This window comes from Canis lupus, chromosome 8 (genome assembly GCF_003254725.2).
Source record: "Canis lupus dingo isolate Sandy chromosome 8, ASM325472v2, whole genome shotgun sequence".
Taxonomy (NCBI): domain Eukaryota; kingdom Metazoa; phylum Chordata; class Mammalia; order Carnivora; family Canidae; genus Canis; species Canis lupus.
Window position 1 is genome coordinate 26,298,740 of NC_064250.1, and position 19,241 is coordinate 26,317,980.

At 42.4% G+C, this 19,241-nt stretch overlaps 3 protein-coding genes across 9 annotated transcripts; 2 read left to right on the forward strand and 1 right to left on the reverse strand.

The window, feature by feature from the left end:
* Positions 1-452: 452 nt before the first annotated feature.
* On the forward strand, positions 453-12,504 carry LRR1 (leucine rich repeat protein 1). Of its 6 annotated transcripts, none has more exons than XM_025443076.3 (5): positions 479-854; positions 1,968-2,160; positions 4,556-4,654; positions 7,332-8,053; positions 10,882-12,504. In XM_025443076.3, exons 2-5 carry the CDS (start codon positions 2,077-2,079, stop codon positions 11,120-11,122), a joined length of 1,146 nt encoding a protein of 381 aa, XP_025298861.1. In that variant the 5' UTR covers positions 479-854; positions 1,968-2,076; the 3' UTR covers positions 11,123-12,504. The 6 variants fall into 6 exon arrangements, with proteins under 6 accessions (XP_025298865.1, XP_025298864.1, XP_025298858.1 ...); XM_025443075.3 differs by lacking the exon at positions 479-854 and adding an exon at positions 858-994; XM_025443078.3 differs by lacking the exon at positions 479-854 and adding an exon at positions 858-994 and having other exon boundaries at positions 2,020-2,160.
* Positions 12,505-14,496: 1,992 nt separating this feature from the next.
* On the reverse strand, positions 14,497-15,729 carry RPL36AL (ribosomal protein L36a like). Of its 2 annotated transcripts, none has more exons than XM_025443279.3 (2): positions 15,595-15,729; positions 14,497-14,931 (listed from the first exon to the last, which is right to left on the reverse strand). In XM_025443279.3, exon 2 carries the CDS (start codon positions 14,898-14,900, stop codon positions 14,580-14,582), a length of 321 nt encoding a protein of 106 aa, XP_025299064.1. In that variant the 5' UTR covers positions 14,901-14,931; positions 15,595-15,729; the 3' UTR covers positions 14,497-14,579. The 2 variants fall into 2 exon arrangements, with proteins under 2 accessions (XP_025299064.1, XP_025299063.1); XM_025443278.3 differs by lacking the exon at positions 15,595-15,729 and adding an exon at positions 15,031-15,320.
* Positions 15,730-15,758: 29 nt separating this feature from the next.
* On the forward strand, positions 15,759-18,570 carry MGAT2 (alpha-1,6-mannosyl-glycoprotein 2-beta-N-acetylglucosaminyltransferase). Its single transcript, XM_025443272.3, has one exon. It carries the CDS (start codon positions 16,290-16,292, stop codon positions 17,628-17,630), a length of 1,341 nt encoding a protein of 446 aa, XP_025299057.1. The 5' UTR covers positions 15,759-16,289; the 3' UTR covers positions 17,631-18,570.
* The last annotated feature ends 671 nt before the right edge of the window (positions 18,571-19,241 follow it).

The following is a 19,241-nucleotide window of genomic DNA, read 5'->3' on the forward strand; positions in this document are numbered from 1 at the left end:
TGAGAGCGCCTCCCTCGCCCACCTGCGGCCCGGTCCTCCGTGGGTACATGTAATAGGGAGTGCGACGGGCCTAAGGGGTCTGGACGGTTTTCCCAAGGGTCCGACGCCGTTAAGCCACTCACTCCAACCAACCTAGCAGCGGTTACAAAGTAGGAATTTGTTCAACAGAAACTGCCAAGGCAAACACTGTCCTATCAAATTCCGTCCTGACGTGACCGGCGTTGCCTCCGGAGGGGAGCCACCGAAACCTAAGCGAACACCGGCCCGTCAGCGCCGGCGTTGGGCAACTCGTCAAGCCCCAAGTCCCGAAGCCAGGTAGGCAGAGACCTCCCCTCCCCCGAGGGACACCCCGCGTCCCTTCCGCGTACTCAACCACCCGGCCCGGCCCGGGAACGCGCGGAGTGTCAGCGGCGGAAACTAGGACTCCGCCCCCAAACTCTAACCACCCGCGCCCCCGCCGCAAGCGTTCGCGGGAAAGGACGTTGCGCCTCGGCCAGTCGCCGGTTTCGGGAGACGCGAGCCGCGTCCTCAGGCGGCCGGTTTCCGCGCTCCGCCGACTTGCAGCCACAGTGAGGACCCGGCCCTGCGAGTGAGAGGGGCGGCCGTCGCCCGCGCGGCCCTGGAGAGCCGGGGCCCTGAGGAACCCCGAGCTGTTGGCGTGCGGGCCGGCAGGCAGCTCCGGGGGCAGCCCGCATGCTCCAGGACCCTGGCGGCGGCGCGGCGCGGCGGGAACCGGGAAGTTTCAAAGCGCAGTGGTGGAGCTGCTGCGGGCCGCCGCTCCCGCGACATGAAGCTACACTGTGAGGTGGAGGTAGTGAGTCGGCAGCTGCCGGCTCTGGGAATGAGGAACCGGGGTAAGGGCGTCCGGGCGGTGTTGAGCCTCTGTCAGCAGACGGCCCGAGGTCAGCCCCGGGCTCGGGGCGAGCGGAGCGGCCCGCACCTCACCTGCCTGTTTATCTCCACCCTGAAGGACAAGCGCGGGACCCGCTATGAGGTGCGTGGACCCAACTGGCCCCGCGGGAGTCGGCCTTCGGCTCCTCCCCTCCGGGCCTCGCCCGCCCGCCCGTTGCCGAGGCTGGAGCCGGCCTGCGGGGTGCCTGAGCCCCACCACCGCCCCGAGCCCTGGGCGTCCGTCCGTCCGTCCCCCTGTGGACCCGAAAGAGGAAAGCTTTTGAGAGCGCACCTTCTCGTTTATTTTTCTCTCCCGTTTCTTTGGCTTTAAACCGACAGCCTTTCTTTTTACTGATAGATAGTAACCCTGCCCTTTTAAGGCGTCTGGAAACTCGGCCTGCGTGAAAGGAAACTTTAAATGAAACGACGATCCAGTTTAGGGGGCCAGTAAAGTAATCGCACTTTCGTTCAATAATTTTTTTTAAATCATTTTTTAAATCAATTATTTTATTCGTTGATTAATTTTTTAGGAATTTATTTCTGACTTTTTAATTTTTTTTCCTCCTACAGTTTTTTCGCTAGCTTTTTGTTTTGTTTTTAAGACAAAAGGTCGCTAGACCAGATTAGTACAGCAGTAAAGCAATAATACTTCAGGTTGCATATTGATGTTTTTATTCATGTTACTGCATCTCTTTTCTCTTTTCTTAAATGTTTAATTTCCTAAGACTTGATTTTCTAGGGCTAGGACTCTTTCTCATCTGCACAGCAGTAGTAAGCTCTCTAGAAGGTGTTGGAAGTTGAAATAGAATTTTCAAAGCACAGGTTTTATAAAATCCTTTTCCCCTCATTTCATCAGGCACTGTTATTTTGTAGAAATGACTGGAATACCCTTGTGTCTACTATAAATAAAGTTGAGGGGGCAGCTCATCTCCCACCCTTGCATCTGAGTTTTGTCTGGATTTTGTACAATTTCTGGGATTATTTCCCTTATGGTGGTGTACTCCACAGTGAATACTCTTAACTTGAGGGAAGGGGCTATTACCATCTCATTCAGAGACACTTTGTAATTGATATAGGCATTTGAAAGTATGCATAATTTCTCCCTCTTCGTGGAATCAACTCATACAGTCTTTCAACTTGAAAGAACTTCAGCAGTCACCCAACATTTTATAAGAAGTCTGTAAGATGACAGAAGCAAACTCAACAAGAGTTTTGTCTGTCTTTTCTTCACCGTTGTCTTCCCCAAAACCTCTTTCATGCCCAGCTCAGGTACTGTCTATTTTAAAAGTCTGTAATGATTTCTTCCTTAAAACTTAAGCTGCATTAATAATTGTAGGTGGTAATTCTAATCAAAATTTTATTGTGAACTGTGAGTTGAAGGTTTACTGTGTGCAAGATGCTATGCTAGGTACTGTGGGAGAATAAACTTGGTTTAGTCACTATCCTTACAACACTGGGAAGAAATAGAAGTAGAAACCGGTGCTTACAATACAAGTTGGACTATGATAAATGTTATAATAAAGGTAGAAGAAGAATAGTTTCAAAACAAAATGAGTTTGAGGAAGTTGTTATAGAAGAGGTGGTGCCATAGGGCTTGGGATGACATAGTAGGTACTCCATAAACATTTGTTGAATATATTAAAGTGGTGTTGACCCTGGGCCTTGAAGACAAGGTATTAGTGCTAGTATGGGAAGTACTTTAGGGATCTTTCGTAAACCAACTTTTCCATCCCATGATTCAGCTAGTGCCCATCTCACTGTGATTTCCAAGTCTGTATCTTTGGCTAGTCCTCTCCCTTAGTTTGCAACTTGGATCTTTTATAAATTGGAAATCTTCACTTGGATGTGTTGTAGCATTTCAAACTCAAGAAAATCTAAAAATTAATTTTCTTTACCACCTATAAACTTCCTCTTCTGTAATTCATTAAATAGTGCTCTGCTCTTGGGGCACCTGGGTGACACAGTCAGTCAGTTGAGCATCTGCCTTAAGCTCAGGTCCTGATCCCAGGATCCTGGGATCCAATTTTGGAGTCAGGCTCTGCAGAGGGTCTGCTTCTCCTTCTCCCTCTGCTCCCCACTCCCCCCGCCCCATGCTTTCACTTTCTCTCTCAAATAAATAAATAAAATATTTTTTTAAAAAAAATAGTGTTCTCTTCTATCCGGAAACCTTAAGGCTTTTGCATTCCCACATCTAAAATGTTGAATCCTTTTAATTCAACCTCCTACATTATCTTTCAGATTTTCATACCTCCTTCTGTCCCAACTGCAGTCTAAATTACCATTACCCCTTGCCTGGCTAGTCTCTTAAAAGATATTCGTATCTCTACCTGCCTCCATCCCCTCTCCCTTGCCCCAAAGTTCATTCTTACACTGTAGTTAACAGGAATTTATCAAAATATCGATCTAACTATGTTCCCAGCTTCAAGTCATTCAGTGGATATTGTTTGTAGAATAAAATCCAAAATTCTTTTTTTATTTTTTTAAGATTTTGTTTATTTATTCATGAGAGACAGAGAGAAGCAGAGACCTAGGCAGAGGGGGAAGCAGGCTCCCTGCGAGGAGTCTGGCTTGGAGATTGGATCCCAGGATCCTGGAATCATGACCTGAGCCAAAGGCAGACACTCGACCACTGAGCCACCAAGGCAGGCACCCCCAAATCCAAAATTCTTGACATAGTTTACAAAGTCTTTAGCCATTCAGTCTTTGCCTGTCCAGGTTCACCTGCCTCTTTTCACCGAATCCTTCAGCCATACTGAACTTCTTTCAGCTGCCAACCTCTCTTGCCTTCAAGGCTTTGCACACATTTTTTCTTTTTGGTATACTATTCCCTCTTTCCCCAGTACCTTCACTTGCCCAATATCTCCTAATCCTTCAGTTCTCACCTTCAAGGTCACCTTTTCCCTTGACCAGGTAAGGGATATCCATTTGCTCTATGATATGAGGTCTTAGAGCAACCTGTACTTCCCTTATCTTAATATTTGTTAGGCTTGTAATTATTTAATAATCTCTCATCAGACTGACAGCTTTGTAAATACCACGTTGGTTTTCTTTACTACAATTGTTTTAAGCCCCCTGTCATAGTAACTGGTACAGAGTGAGTGCTCATCAGTAGTTGAAGTCTAAAGCAGAAGCAACATCAGTCATTAAAATTTTTTGAGCACCTATTATATATTGGCCACTATTGTGGCTCCATGGATACAGTAGTGAACAAAGGAGACAAGATTCTGCTTTCAAGGAGTTTATAATCTTGTGGGAGGTGTATCGACTTGAGAGTAATGAACTCAAGTTAAGAAAGCAAGTAACTACTATTGGCAGTTCCTATTATGGCCACATAGTTGGAATGGGACTAAAGGAGCATTTTCCCAAACAGGATTCACAGGTAAGAGTTACTGGGCTAATAAAACAGTAATATCTACCATAAGCTAGATAAGAAATGTAGCTACCCAAATGCTAAAAGAAAAAAACCCAATGAAATTAAAACTAAAAACCACAGAACACCCAGACTTAAGGAGTAAAAGTCTGGCAACGTAACTGGCACATTCTAGTTGTAAATAATATTTATTAACTATTAATTATATTATCTAGTAATAAACATTACTGAATAATAATACCTGGTTTTGTCTTTTTTTTTTTCCTTTTTTTTTTTCTCATTGGTTTTAAGTAGCTAAAGGAAAACATTGAGCAGTTCTTCACCAAATTTGTGGATGAGGGGAAAGCTACTGTTCGGTTAAAGGAGCCTCCTGTGGATATCTGTCTAAGTAAGGTATGGTCTTTGTCTTTTTTAAAGATTTTATTTATTTATTTATTTGAAAGAGCACAAGCTGGGGGAGAGACAATGGCAGACTCCTTGCTAAGCGAGGAGCCCAACACAAGACTCAATCCTAGGACCCTGGCTTCATGACCTAAGGCAGATGCTTAACAGACTGAACCACCTAGACACCCCTAAGTCAGGTACAGTATTAAAAACATTAATGATTAGGTTGGTTGGCTGTATTTTCTTTATAGAAGAGTCTAAGCATCCTGATATCCCACATAGCTGACTAGAGTTGGATACTTGGCAGGTATGTTTGAAGAAGCAATAGCAGCTTCTTTGGCATGCTGGCATAGCTCTAAAAGTGAAGAGAGCCTGGTAAGGCTATGCAGGATGAGGAGGAAGGAAAATGACTTGTTTCTGTGTTCCAGGTGGAGTCTTAGGGTATTCTTAGAGGGAAACTCTAAGGCCAGGGGCACAAGTCTGCATTTTGTGAGCATAACCACAGTTTACAAATCTAAATTTAGTGTAAAAAAAAGATCAAATACAATTAGGATCATTTTAGGAGTACTTTATTTATTATTATCTTTTTAGAAAATACTTAAACCACTGAAATAAAACTTTGCTGTGCCCTATCTCCCCTTCTCCCGACCCACTCCCAGAGGGTAGAAGCAAGATCTCATTCAACCTTGCATTATCCTCAACCCAAAGTGCTTTGTAAATAAGAAAGTTTGATGATAATTTAAGGTATTTGTAGTGAATGGAAACATTTTGTTCTACCTCCTTTCTTGCAGGTTTTCATTTTCTCTTGATACTCAGCCTTCCTTCTATTCCCTTCTACCTAAAAACAAGCTGAGGTCTTACCAAGTAAGAAAATAGAATAGACAAATTTCTAAAAAGACAAGGCCAAATCCATTGCCTCCACTTACTATCTCCTTTTCACTTTTGTTTTCAGTGGTTTATTCAAAACACTGTCTCAGAGATCACTGATGTCCTTCCTATTTGCCAATCACATTACCATTATTATTATTTTTTTTTAATTTACTCATGTGAGACACAGAGAGAGAGAGAGGAGGCAGAGACAGAAGCAGGCTCTCTGCAAGGAGCCCAATGTGGAACTTGATCCCTAGACTCGGGGATCACGCCATGAGCCAAAGGCAGATACTCAACCACCAAGCCACCCAAGCATCACACGTAGCCATTATTTTTCATCCTTTTTGAGCTCTGTAGAATTTGACACTGATGACTACTCCCTTCTTAATAAAACTTTCTTTTCCTAGCATCTGTGACAGGGCACTATTTTGGTTTACCTTTGGTTTTTCTTAGCCACTCCTTTGTCTCCTATCTCTGGCATCTTTTTTCCTATCCCCCAATTAAAGGCTTTATTCCAGTCCTTTGCCTTTTCTCTACCATACCTGCCTTCCATTCTCATAGCTCAGTCTTTGTCACTTTGAAATCTTTAAGCCATCACCCTGTACTAGACCTACTTGACCCAGGTCTCCAAACTTACCTCACACTACTTCACTGTGTATACTGCTGCTGAAATAATATTTAACCTTGTCATGTAATTCTCATGCTTAAAGTTCTTCAAAGATTTCCCACAACCTGATCGTTCCATGCTCCTTACTTGATAACAGGTTCATCTATACCATCCCCATACTGTATTTTACATTTCTACAAAGCTCCTACGTTCCAACCAAATGAGATCACATACTGTTCTCAGACTTGCTACAAGTTCACTAGTCCTTCACATCTAAACTCTAGGAAACTTCTATAATATACTGCAAACATTAGTTATTTCTATTGATAACTTAGTTCACATATCACTTTGTTAGTGGTTTTTCTGTCCAGCTGGAAGCCATATCTCTTGCTTTTCATGTTTTCTAGCACTTGTTACAGTGCTATTTGGCCCTGCTTTTGACAGCGTTGTTGCTTTTCATAATTCCAAGTTTTTGTGTGAATGGCAGCCCTGGGTATTTTGCAATGCATAGCACCATATCAGTCTATCTCAGAGGCACTGGAGATTTGCCTTAGTTCAACTTTTTTTTTTTTTTTTTTTTTTTTTTTTTAAGATTTGTTGATTTTAAAGAGAAAGTAAGAGAGCACGAGCAGGAGGGGCAGGGGGAAAGAAAGAGAATCTCAGACTCCACACTGAGTGCACAGCCCAACATGGGGCTTGATTTTACGACCCTGAGATCATGACCTGACCCAAACCATGAGTCAGATGCTTAACTGACTTCACTACTGACACACCCCTAAAGGTTTTGTTTTTAAGCAATCTTCTCACCCAACGTGGGGCTCGAACTCACAACCCTGAGGTCAAGAGCTACACACATCACCAAATGAGCCACCCAGGTGCCCTGTCTCAGTTCATTTAAACCCAAGTCTTAAGTAGAATCTTTTCATACTTTCCATCTTATTTTATAGTCTTTTGGTTTCCCTTCGAATGGTTTTATTTAGAGTGTGTCTTTCAATATAATCTTTTTAAAAAAACTTTCAACATTTTTGCATCTATATTGAAATTTAATGAAAGTAAAATACTAAAAAATTTATTTTTACAGCCATTTCCAAGAAATTATTGCATCATTTTGCATGTATAACTTTATAGAATTCATTACAGGATGAATTAGCATGCATATATTATCTAAAGTGGAATTTATAATTGTACAACTTATTTTTATTTATCTAGGCCAATTCCAGCAGTTTAAAGAGTTTCCTTTCAGCTCTGAGACTGGCTCACAGAGGTTGTGATATTGAAGCACCGCTTTCAACCTTCGCACCAGTGAAGACTTCAGAATTTGAAAAATGTAAAACTAAAATGGTTATCACATCCAAAAAGGACTATCCTCTAAGCAGGAACTTCCCACCTTCTCTGGAACATCTTCAGACTTCTTATTGTGGGCTTATCCGAATTGATACGCGTATGCTTTCCTTAAGAAACCTTAGGAAATTAGACTTGAGTCACAACCATATAAAAAAGCTTCCAGCTACAATTGGAGACCTCGTCCATCTTCAAGAACTTAACCTGAATGACAATCACTTGGAGTCATTTAGTGTAGCCTTGTGTCAATCTACACTCCAGACATCACTTCGGAGTTTGGATCTCAGCAAGAACAAAATTAAAGCACTCCCTGTGCAGTTTTGCCAGCTCCGAGAACTTACAGATCTGAAACTTGACGATAATGAATTGATTCGATTTCCTTTCAAGATGGGACAGTTGACAAACCTGCGTTTTTTGTCGGCAGCTCGAAATAAGCTTCCTTTTTTGCCTAGTGAATTTAAGAATTTATCCCTTGAGTACTTGGATCTTTTTGGAAATACTTTCGAACAACCAAAAGTCCTTCCAGTTATAATGCTGCAAACGCCATTAAGTTTACTGGAATCCTCTGCACGAGCCATATTATATAATAGGTAAGACTTTAATAGTCATAAAATGTGATATCTTTGTTAGCATTCTAGTATTTTCATCATCCTTATTGTTTTTGTTTGTTTTAAGATTTTATTTATTTATCTGACAGAGAAAGAGCATGAGCAGGGGAAGTGTCAGGGAGAGGGAGAGCAGACTCCCCGCTGAGCGAGGAGCTGGATGCGGGGCTGGATCCCAGAACCTTAGGATCGTGACTGAGCCGAAGTCAGACACTTAACCTACTAAGCCACCTAGGCGCCCCTCATCATCCTTGTAATCACGGTCTTTAACATAGTTTACAGTGCTGTGCACAAACTGACCCTTGCTCCAGTGACCTTCTTGGTGTTCCTTACCTCTGCTTGGAGTGCTTTTCTTTTCTTTTCTTTTTTTTTTTTAAGATTTTATTTATTTATTCATGAAAGACACAGGCAGAGGGAGAAGCAGGCTCCATGCAGGGAGCCCAATATGGGACTCGATGCCGAGTCTCCAGGATCAGGCCCTGGGCTCAAGGCGGCACTAAACCGCTGAGCCACCCAGGCTGCCCTTGGAATGCTTTTCTTCCAGAAAGTTCCATAGCTCACTTTCTCACTTCAGTTATCTTCCAGTGGCACCCAGAAAGGCCTTTTCTGACTATTTACAGTTTGGGGCAGCCCTTTACATAGCTTGCCTTTTTTTGTCACAGGATTTGTTATGTGGCATTACATATATATATATATTTTTTGGCATTACATATTTTTTAACATTTGTTTTCCTGTCAGCTTTCTCCATTAAAATGTAAGATCCATGAGTGCATAGGCTTTGTCTTGTTCTCCACCGTACGTTTCCCCAGGGTCTAAAACATGATATTCCCCTGTTCCTGCCATATACTTGGCACTTAATATTTGAACGAATGAATGGCAGTTGTTTCTCAAAATGTAATTCCTTGACCAACAACATCAGAATCACCTAGGAACTTTTGAGAGATTCGAGGTTTGAACTCCACTACAGACTTATTGAATCCAAAATTCTGAGGGTGAGATCCAGCCATCTTTTTTAATCAGTCCTTCCAGATAGTATTGATGCACTTTAAAGTTTGAGAACTCAAATCTGGCATAGAGGTCAGGTGTGGTCTTTGGAGTCATTCCTGGCTTCACCCCTTAGTGTGGCTTTAGCAAGTTACATAACCTCTTTGATTCAGTTTTCTCATCTGTGAAACAGGAACAATAATACCCACTTTACATGGTTGTGAAGATAATGGAGCTAGTGTAATGCCAAAGCATTTGGCATATAGTAGGACTTAATATCTATTGGTTCTCTTCCTCTTGTCTTTGAACACGAACTGCACTTAGTTTCATGAGACACCAAACTCCAGTTATTCATTTGGTTCATGCTTCTTTCATAGAGGAGACTAAGATGTGGATGAAATTATTATCAAGTACCTATAAAATAGTAGGAACACCATATTTCAAAGATAGGATTGGCTTTTTAGTGGGGAGAGAAGGTCTAAAAAAAAATACAGGCATTATGGGCCTGGAAAAATATGCAGAATTTTGCATACAACTTTATAATGCTCATGGACTGTCATTGAAATTCAGTCCTCCCTCCTCATTTGTATCTAAAAGTGCTTAGCTTAAAGCGGTGATTCTCAAATTTTATTTCATATTTGGAGTCACCTGAGGAGTTTCTAAAAATTGTGATGATTCAGGGTACCTGGCTGGCTCAGGACTGACATTCAACATAGAAAAGTGCAATGGTGGAAGGAAAAAATAGGTAATCAAAATGTAGGGAAGGTAGAAAAATATTTTGTGCTGAATGATTTAGCATTGTAGTATTGACATTGTTTTTTAAACTTGACCTCTACTAATATTAGGTTCTTGTAAGGCGACCTTAACTTTTACTTTGTATGTTTTTAGACCAACTTGTTATAAAAAGAGTAGAGATCCAAAGCTATGAGAATAATTTCTGTTACCAAGCTCTTGGTAAATTGTCCCAACTACGGGTAACAAACATAAGGTTATGGTCTATTAGAAAAATATGTGAGAATTTAAATTAGTAGGTTTTATTTATTTGTTAAAAAAGATCTGAACACCTATTATATGCCAGCCTAGGCTAGGACTAGAGAACAAAGAATAGACTCTGGAAGACAGACAAAGTGACTTGGGGCATGGTGAGTTTGGGGGAAGGAGTTGGGCAGTGAGCAAGCAACCTCAAGAGACCAGCTTATAGTGACTCATAGATGAGGGTAAAGAGTTTGACTTGATTTTAATTGCATTGGGCACCATTGAAGTTTTAAGTAGGAGGATAAGTGATTAAGCGAGGTGAGGTCAGCCTCAGACAGAAAGTAAAACAAATACCCCAAACAATATATGTTTTGAATCTATTTCACAGTTTAAAAGTCCCTTTTAACAGTGGATGCCTGAGAGAGTATTTGGATTTATTTATATAAATATTTCTTCACGGGGAGAACTCCATAATTTTCCCATTACCAATATGAGAATTGTGTAACAACTATGTATTTAAATGATCATTTTATATTGGTCAGACAGTATAGATGTAAAGGACAGATGACTTTTCATTTTATTCCATGGGTTTTGCTATTAAGTGACAGTGCTAAAAGATACTTTATGTGGTAGTATAGATCCTTTTAGGTTTACAACATCATATGGTATTTTTAGTATATTTTTCCCACTCTTAACTGTTTGGAAGAGAGGACAATATATGAGCCCCTTACTGGAGTAATCTTATCTTTCCATGGTTATAATTCAGTGTCCAGTAATTCATGATTTTTTACATGAATTTCTGAATCTAGTAACATATTTAAACAGTATTTTTTTAAACTTTTTTTTTCCATTAGGATTCCGTATGGCTCTCCTATCATTCCTTTGCATCTTTGCCAAGATTTGGATACTGCAAAAACCTGTGTTTGTGGAAGATTCTGTCTAAACTCTTTTATTCAGGGAACTACTACCATGAATCTACACTCTGTTGCTCACACTGTGGTCTTAGTAGATAATATGGGTGGTACTGAAGCGCCTGTTATCTCTTACTTCTGTTCTCTAACATGTTATGTAAATTGCTGTGATATGTTAAAGTAATAGGTGATACCACAAAAAGAAATTCCGTCTAGTTACAGATCAGTTTGGGATTCATTTATGGTTTAACTGTGTCAGATTAGAGAAAGGGAAGCCTTTTGTATACTTACTTGAAGGGAAGAATGTGTTACTCTAACATTTTCAATCATTTGACTGTAAAACCTTAATTTCATTAAGACCTATATTATTTTATTGTGAGATAAACTTTTATTAGTTTATTGCACTTGTGCTGATTTCAGCATAATATTTCCAGAATGGGTTGTGGGGTTATCTTTTAATGTTAAACAGAAGTTGATGCCTACCACTCCAGTCATAGAATTTTCTTATCAGTTATATTCTTGAATTTCAATTAAAGAAATTGAGTTTCTGTATGCAAAAAATATACCTTGAAAGACTAAGATAGTCTAAATTTTAGTGAGAACTTCTCTGGTATGAATCTATGGTATACCATTTTTTGTGTTTTTCAGGTATATTCTACATATGGAAGTCAGTATTCAAGCATAAAGTTGGAGATGCTTTGGGATAAACAGACATCAGCTTTTATAAGTTTTATAATGTAATTCACATAATCTTTGTTGTGATTTCTAAGTTTTTTAACTTTTAGAGTGGGAACAAGATTTTAGGGTTGGTTAGAAGGAGCAGAAAATTGCTACATTTTACTGACTACATTCTGTATTCAAGGGTTGTTCTTTTTTCTGTTTATTATTTTAGTCACTTAATATTTTTGTATTTTTAATTTAAAAAGTGGTAGTGATACACCGGCAAAACTATGATAAGGATTTGAGATAAGGCAAGGGAATGGAAAACGAAGCTGCTTGAAAAAATTGTGGAAAATGGAACCAGTAGAACTGTTCTATTCGGTTCATTCCCACTCCTCTTCAAATCAGCCTCTCTTTTACATCATTGAAATAGCTTCATAACTGGTTTCTGGGAACAAAGGAGGTGAAAGATTAAGAGTTACTGGAGAAAACCCCTCTCAGGTATTAGCATTAACCACTGCTGTTTTGGGCTTGGAGTTAGAGGTAATCTGTGTAAGACTATTTTTTAAGGCATAGGTAACTACTACTTCCTCTGTCCTCCTAAAATATTTATTTGGAGCATCCTATTCTTTTTCTGAAAATACAACTATTCCTCAGTAAATACTGTTTTAAATGTTAAGATTTTTTTATTAAAACTTTATGTATATGATCTCCAAAACATCTCTTCTTCTTAGAGCAGATTCTTTGATCCAGAGGAGTAATTCTTGGCTGACTAAATTTGCATTGCTTGTTGTCAATTAAATTCTTCCTGCAAAAGATTTCTATATAACTTCTAGTTTTTCATTTAAAAAATCACATATATAAAGCAAACATGGCTTAAATAAAAAGAGCTGCCATTTAACTACATCTTGTTCCAGGTGTTTTACATACATTATTTGATTTAATCCTCACAAATTACCCTAGGAGGTACTGTGAACCCAGATCAGAGATTTTAAGCCCAGGTTTTATATTGCCTTCTAAAGTTAATTCATTTTTATTCTTTAAAACTAAGAATTCTAGGGCGCCTGGCTGGCTCAGTGGTTGAGCACCTGCCTTTGGCTCAGGTTGTGATCCCACAGCCCTGTGATTGAGTCCCACATCAGGCTTCCCACAGAGAGCCTGCTTCTCTAGATCTTTGCCTATGTCTCTGCCTCTCTCTGTTGTGTCTTTCAGGAATTCTTTTAAAAAACTGATTTGCTGCGTATTTAACTTGTATCGAATTTTTTTTTAAAGATTTTATTTATTCATGAGAGACACAGGGAGAGGCAGAGACACAGGCAGAGGGAGTAGGCTCCATGCTGGGAGCCTGATGTGGGACTAGATCCTGAGTCTGCAGGATCACGCCCTGCACTGAAGGCGGTGCTAAACCGCTGGGCCACCCAGGCTGCCCGTGTATCCAATTTTTACATGTTCTTGTAGAAAGTTATTTTAAGTGGAGTTTTTAAATTTTAAGATTTTATTTATTTATTCAAGAGAGACACAGAAGCAGAGGCATATAGGCAGAGGGAGAAGCAGGTTCCATGCAGCAAGCAAGCCCTTTGTGGGACTCCATCCCCAGACTCCGGGATCATGCCCTGAGCCAAAGGCAGACGCTTAACCGCCGAGGTACCCAGACATCCCAGAAAGTCATTTTTCATCATCAACAAATCAAATATATCTATGTTGGGACAAAGTGCCAACCAGCTGTTACCCTTACCCCTTGCCCTTTGCATTCTTATTCATCTATGAGCCATCCCATGTAAATATCTTGGCCAAATTAAAATCCTTGTACAAAATGCAGAATTTTTTTCATAACCCATACGCTTTGTCACTTTTTTTGATACTCATGTTTTACCTCCCATGGGTTACAAGGCTCACTTGATTTTCAGCCTTCCATTCAATTTTCAGTGGTTTACTGCTTACTTTCTCAAACCTGTGACCAAGAAGTTGCAACATTTGAGTATCTCCCAAAATGATTTCTAAAAAACTAGTTTGTGCCATCATGGACTCACATTTTTTTCATAGCTTCAGAATCTCTTGCTTTATTATTTTTAAAAAAAATTTTTTTATTTATTTATGATAGACACACAGTGAGAGAGAGAGAGGCAGAGACACAGGCAGAGGGTGAAGCAGGCTCCACGCACCGGGAGCCCGACGTGGGGTTCGATCCCGGGTCTCCAGGATCGCGCCCTGGGCCAAAGGCAGGCGCTAAACCACTGCGCCACCCAGGGATCCCCAGAATCTCTTGCTTTAGAACTGTTTTGAATTCCTGCCTTACATTCAGGACCAGTCTAAAAGGGTGCTATGGTGCTGTCCCAAAAACTATGATGGAAAGGTTATCTGTGTTGTCCAGTAGGGGTAGCCACTCAGCATGTGTGGCTGTTGAGCACTAAATGTAGCTAATGTAACTGAGCAAGTGCATTTTTAATTTAAATACCTATATATGGCTAGTGCCCCCCGTAATTTGCAAGTCAGCTTTTTATACCTCAACTTGGATACTCTGCCCCAGTCAGCTATAGGCAGGCCTAATTTATCCTCTTCATTTACTCTTTTCAAAATCTGATTTGAGACCTTTCCCAGCAGCTCATCAGTCCTGATTACGAATTCATCTAACACATAAATGAAATTGACCAGAAAAAGTAAAGAAAATAGTTTTTTTCCCTGCTAATGTGATTTATCTCCATAACCTAGCTGTAAAGTTGGGAGGTGGGATTCCTGTATTCTTTATATATAAATGCAAAATTCCAATTTTGTGGAACTAAATATAAGAATTTGAGAAGAGGATAAATCTTAGTTCATTGACAAATTTGCTGTCATTTCCCTAATTATGAATCACGTTAGGCATGTGATTCTATTTGGATTTCAAGAAAACACAAAATATTTGAGTAAAAGTATCACTGCATTTATTTTCAAATGCGTAATTCTTCTACAGCGTCAACATTTTCCTCTCAAAATCGCAAAGCTTAGAACTGGATCACTTGGCCTTTTCTCTTCTTATCTCCTCCCAGTTCGAAATGCTTGCATCTCTTAATGGCCAGCATCCTCTTGGACCTGCAGTTAGGTTCAACGCATTCAAGCCGCAGCACAATCTTCTTTGTGGTTTTAGCCTTCTTCCGGAAAATTGGCTTTGTCTGCCCACCATAGCCACTCTGCTTCCGATCATAGCGCCTCTTTCCCTGGGCATAAAGGGAATCCTTGCCCTTCTTATACTGGGTCACTTTGTGAGGCTGATGCTTTCCACACTTCTTACAGAAAGTCCTTCGGGTTTTGGGAACATTGACCATCTCTGCAGTGACGTTGTCTGCACGACGAAAACTGGTGAAACATTTAAAATTACAGTAACAAACGTTAAACATTTTGAATAAAGTGCTCTAAAAATTTAAGAACACATTAATCAGTAATGTATAAACCCACCAAGTACTCCTTTTACATAGGAGTCAATACATAAACATAAGAGTGCACGCCTTTTGGGAATGCTTGGGGCATTAATGGAATTAGATTCACTAAAAATCCGCACGAGCAGCAGCACAGGGGCGCCCAGGAGACAGCTCCCCCTACAACCCGGGTCCTTCGGAGCTTGAGTGGTGGCGGTTGCCCAATTTTCTCTCTCGGAGACGGCCGCCGTGGTGGACTCTTCCTCGCAGCCCCTTCCTCCCTGTTCTAGCTCCTGCGTGGCCCGGCCCGGCCCGGCCCGGCTCGGCTCGGGGGCGGGAGCGCTGCGGCCCGCCGCAGTTCCTTCTTCGGCAGCTGCCTCGTCTGGTTTCACTTTCCCCTCCGAAGCGCCGTCACCCGTCAGCAGCCCTGAAGGCTGACGTGTCCTTAGTGTCTCCGGCCCACTGGCCGCCATGCGTGAGGAGCCCCTTCCGAGGGGAGACGCCAGTCCCCTCAGTACCAGGCCAAGGCGGCGGGTGGGGCCCACCCCAGACTCCGAGCACCGGAGGCTCCCGCGGAGACCCCGGCCCTCCCGCCCCAGCTTACCGGGAAACTCGGCGTCCACCCGCCTCACCGCTTCGCTCGCGCCTCACAGGAAAGGGAGGACGAAGCGGAAGTAGGAACTGGGCGTGAGCGACAGCGCTACGGCCCAATAGGCAGCAGGCAGCGGCGGCCTGGCGTCTCCGGACGCGTCCGGGAAGCTCCAACCAGCGGCCCCAGGGGCGGGCCGGAGGGGTGTGGGCCCGAGGGCCGCGGCGCTCGGCGGGCCAGTCGCGGGTTGTCAGAACGGTCGCCGGCGGAGTGGGGCGAGGCTGCGTCGCTGGCTCCCGGCGGCCTGGGCCCGCGTAAGGATGAGAGAGCGGAGGACGCAGGGCCGCTGGAGGCGCAGGTAACCCCGCGGGGGTGCGGTGGGGCCGCGGCGGGGCTTCTTCCGGGACCCGTGCTGAATGGAGAGGACCGAGGCGACGCCGAGCCGCGGCTCCTAGCGGCGGGGCCGCTGCCCGAGCTGCCGCTGCCAGGCGAGGATGTGGGGAGCCTGGGCGGCTCGGGGGAACTGAGACCCTTCGGGCCCCAGGACCCCCGGGACCCGAGATGAGTTAGCTGGGGCAGCCGCGGGGGCCAGTACCGACTGCTACAGGCCAAGGCGACGGCCACCACCCGCCCGCCCCTTCTGTGCAGAAGCCGCTAGCTCCTTTTCGCGCCCGCCCGCCCGCCCGCCCGCGCTCCCGGCCCTGGAGACCATGAGGTTCCGCATCTACAAGCGGAAGGTGCTGATCCTGACGCTCGTGGTGGCCGCCTGCGGCTTCGTCCTCTGGAGCAGCAATGGGCGACAAAGGAAGAACGAGGCCCTCGCCCCGCCGCTGCTGGACGCCGAGCCCGCGCGAGGTGCGGGCGGCCGGGGCGGGGACCATTCTGCGGTGTCCGTGGGCATCCGCCGGGGCTCCAACGAGTCGGCGGCTCCTCTGGTCCCGGCGGCCCCGCAGCCCGAGGCGGACAACCTGACGCTGCGGTACAGGTCCCTGGTGTACCAGCTGAACTTCGACCAGACGCTGAGGAATGTAGATAAGGCCGGCTCCTGGGCACCCCGGGAGCTGGTGCTGGTGGTCCAGGTGCATAACCGGCCCGATTACCTCAGACTGCTGCTGGACTCACTCCGAAAAGCCCAGGGCATTGACAACGTCCTCGTCATCTTTAGCCATGACTTCTGGTCCACAGAAATCAACCAGCTGATCGCTGGGGTGGATTTCTGTCCGGTTCTGCAGGTGTTCTTTCCTTTCAGCATTCAGTTGTACCCCAACGAGTTTCCAGGCAGCGACCCCAGAGATTGCCCCAGAGACCTGGAGAAGAATGCAGCTTTGAAGATGGGATGCATCAATGCTGAGTATCCCGACTCCTTTGGCCATTATAGAGAGGCCAAGTTCTCCCAAACCAAACACCACTGGTGGTGGAAGCTGCATTTTGTATGGGAAAGGGTCAAAGTTCTTCGAGACTATGCTGGCCTCATTCTTTTCCTAGAGGAGGATCACTATTTAGCCCCAGACTTTTACCATGTCTTCAAAAAGATGTGGAAGTTAAAGCAGGAAGAGTGTCCTGAGTGTGATGTTCTCTCCCTGGGGACCTATACGGCCATTCGAAGTTTCCATGGCATTGCCGACAAGGTAGATGTGAAAACTTGGAAATCCACAGAGCACAATATGGGTCTAGCCTTGACCCGGGATGCCTATCAGAAGCTGATTGAGTGCACAGACACTTTCTGTACTTATGATGATTATAACTGGGACTGGACTCTTCAATATTTAACTGTATCTTGTCTTCCAAAGTTCTGGAAAGTGCTGGTTCCTCAGGTTCCTAGGATATTTCATGCTGGAGACTGTGGTATGCATCACAAGAAAACCTGTAAACCGTCCACCCAGAGTGCCCAAATTGAGTCACTCTTAAATAGTAACAAACAGTACTTGTTTCCAGAAACTCTAATTATCAGTGAAAAGTTTGTGGCAGCCATTTCCCCACCTAGGAAAAATGGAGGGTGGGGAGATATTAGGGACCATGAACTCTGTAAAAGTTATAGAAGACTGCAGTGAAAAATCACAATTACAAAAGCAAAAGTGACAGTCTTCTATTTTTGATATTTGTCCAAACAGAATATACAATTGAATAAAAGGGTTTAGAAACTGGTTTCTGCTTTAATACGGAAAAAAAAATTATTGTAAAAGGTGTCCAAATATGGTAATCTTTTCCTTCGATGTCTGATTAAAATTTAAACACAAGTTTTCGAGAGTTGGGTTTTAAAGTTCAATCTGTATCTGCTAAAGGTAATCATTGTTAATTGGTAAAAGAAAAATTTTATTTAAATTGCATCTATTAATCTTTTTATCTGGAACTTTGTACACTTTTCGACTTTCAAAACTTATTTTAAGTACAGACTTTAAAAGTGTCTTAGCAGTAAAAAGTATTACAATGGAATTATTAGAGTATTAATGGAACAAAGCCCAATTTCACTCAACACGGTTACTAGGAAGGGATTACTTCACTGGTTTTATAATTCAAAAGTTATGTTTGTTAAACACCCTAACAGAAAAGACATTTTCAGTATTACAGATTCCTGTATTATTGTGTTAAGATTTGCCTGTGCTTTGGAACCTTCATAAAACACACTTTCTTTTGGAATGTATTTGATTGATAAGAAAGTTTAAACACTGTTTTCACCTCAATGTAGAAATACAGTGGGTTTTTTTTTTCCTTTAGTGCTGCCAAAATAAAATACTCATTTTTGCATAAAAAGGTTCCCAGTTATTTTGCAGAATAAATTTTGTTGACTCTTTACACCAAAATTCAGTGAAGGTATTCTAGAAGTTTTAAAGTTTACATCTTCATATGAACTATTTGTATATCATATTCATATAAACTGCGTTTGAAATAAAGAAAACCCCACTCTTGACAATGCATTCCCTTTGGAAGAAACTGGCTTTCAAATTGGCCAGGCACAGATAATGAACAATAAAAAGCTGCTGTGTAAGTGAATACAGACTAAATTGTTTTCAAAAGCGAGAAATGATAGAAAGTTCAGTCATGCCAAAGTGAAACCTATTCTAGTGCCAATTTATTTTTAACTGAAATCATACTTTTTAAAAGGACATGGTAAATAGGGAACATGCTTAATATTTATTCCATATTTAATGTGGAAGTTTAATTGCTTGCATTCAATCAGAAATTACTCAGAGTCTAATTTCTGTGTAGCTATGACATCATTTCAGTCTAAGAATATTGTGTATTAAATGGACAATTTTGAAATTATTTCATCAAATAAGAGTCCTGTTATGGTTGAGAAATGCATATGGTCGTTGTAGGTGGAACAAATAATTCTTTTGCTTTATGAGCTACCTTTATATTCCCCTCACAGCCCAATCTCGTTCCAGATTTTATAGGGGTTATAAATGTAAATCAGGATGAATTGCCAGGCTTTGTGCTAACTTTTGGTGCTCTGAAAGAGCTAGTTCAAAGAACTAGAGAAATTAGTTAATTTCCAGGACGAACTTAGGCCAGAAGTTTGAATTAGTAGCTCTTTTGAATCAGAAATAGGTGAGTCAGCTCATGGCTTTGGGGTCAGCGATTAGATCAACAAAAAATTTCCTTTCTACATTTCCTTTCATGCTGCACTAAAAATTTTTGTGAGGAAAAAGTCTATTTGGATT

What these genes read in the sequence shown, in the direction of transcription:
- LRR1 (XM_025443073.3), top strand. Translation starts at nt 788, where the DNA reads ATGAAGCTACACTGTGAGGTGGAGGTAGTGAGTCGGCAGCTGCCGGCT. An exon ending in AGCGCGGGACCCGCTATGAG is followed by an intron (nt 995 to 4,555) that starts GTGCGTGGACCC and finishes GGTTTTAAGTAG; the next exon opens with CTAAAGGAAAACATTGAGCA. An exon ending in TGGATATCTGTCTAAGTAAG is followed by an intron (nt 4,655 to 7,331) that starts GTATGGTCTTTG and finishes TTATTTATCTAG; the next exon opens with GCCAATTCCAGCAGTTTAAA.
- RPL36AL (XM_025443279.3), bottom strand. Translation starts at nt 14,900, where the DNA reads ATGGTCAATGTTCCCAAAACCCGAAGGACTTTCTGTAAGAAGTGTGGA.
- MGAT2 (XM_025443272.3), top strand. Translation starts at nt 16,290, where the DNA reads ATGAGGTTCCGCATCTACAAGCGGAAGGTGCTGATCCTGACGCTCGTG.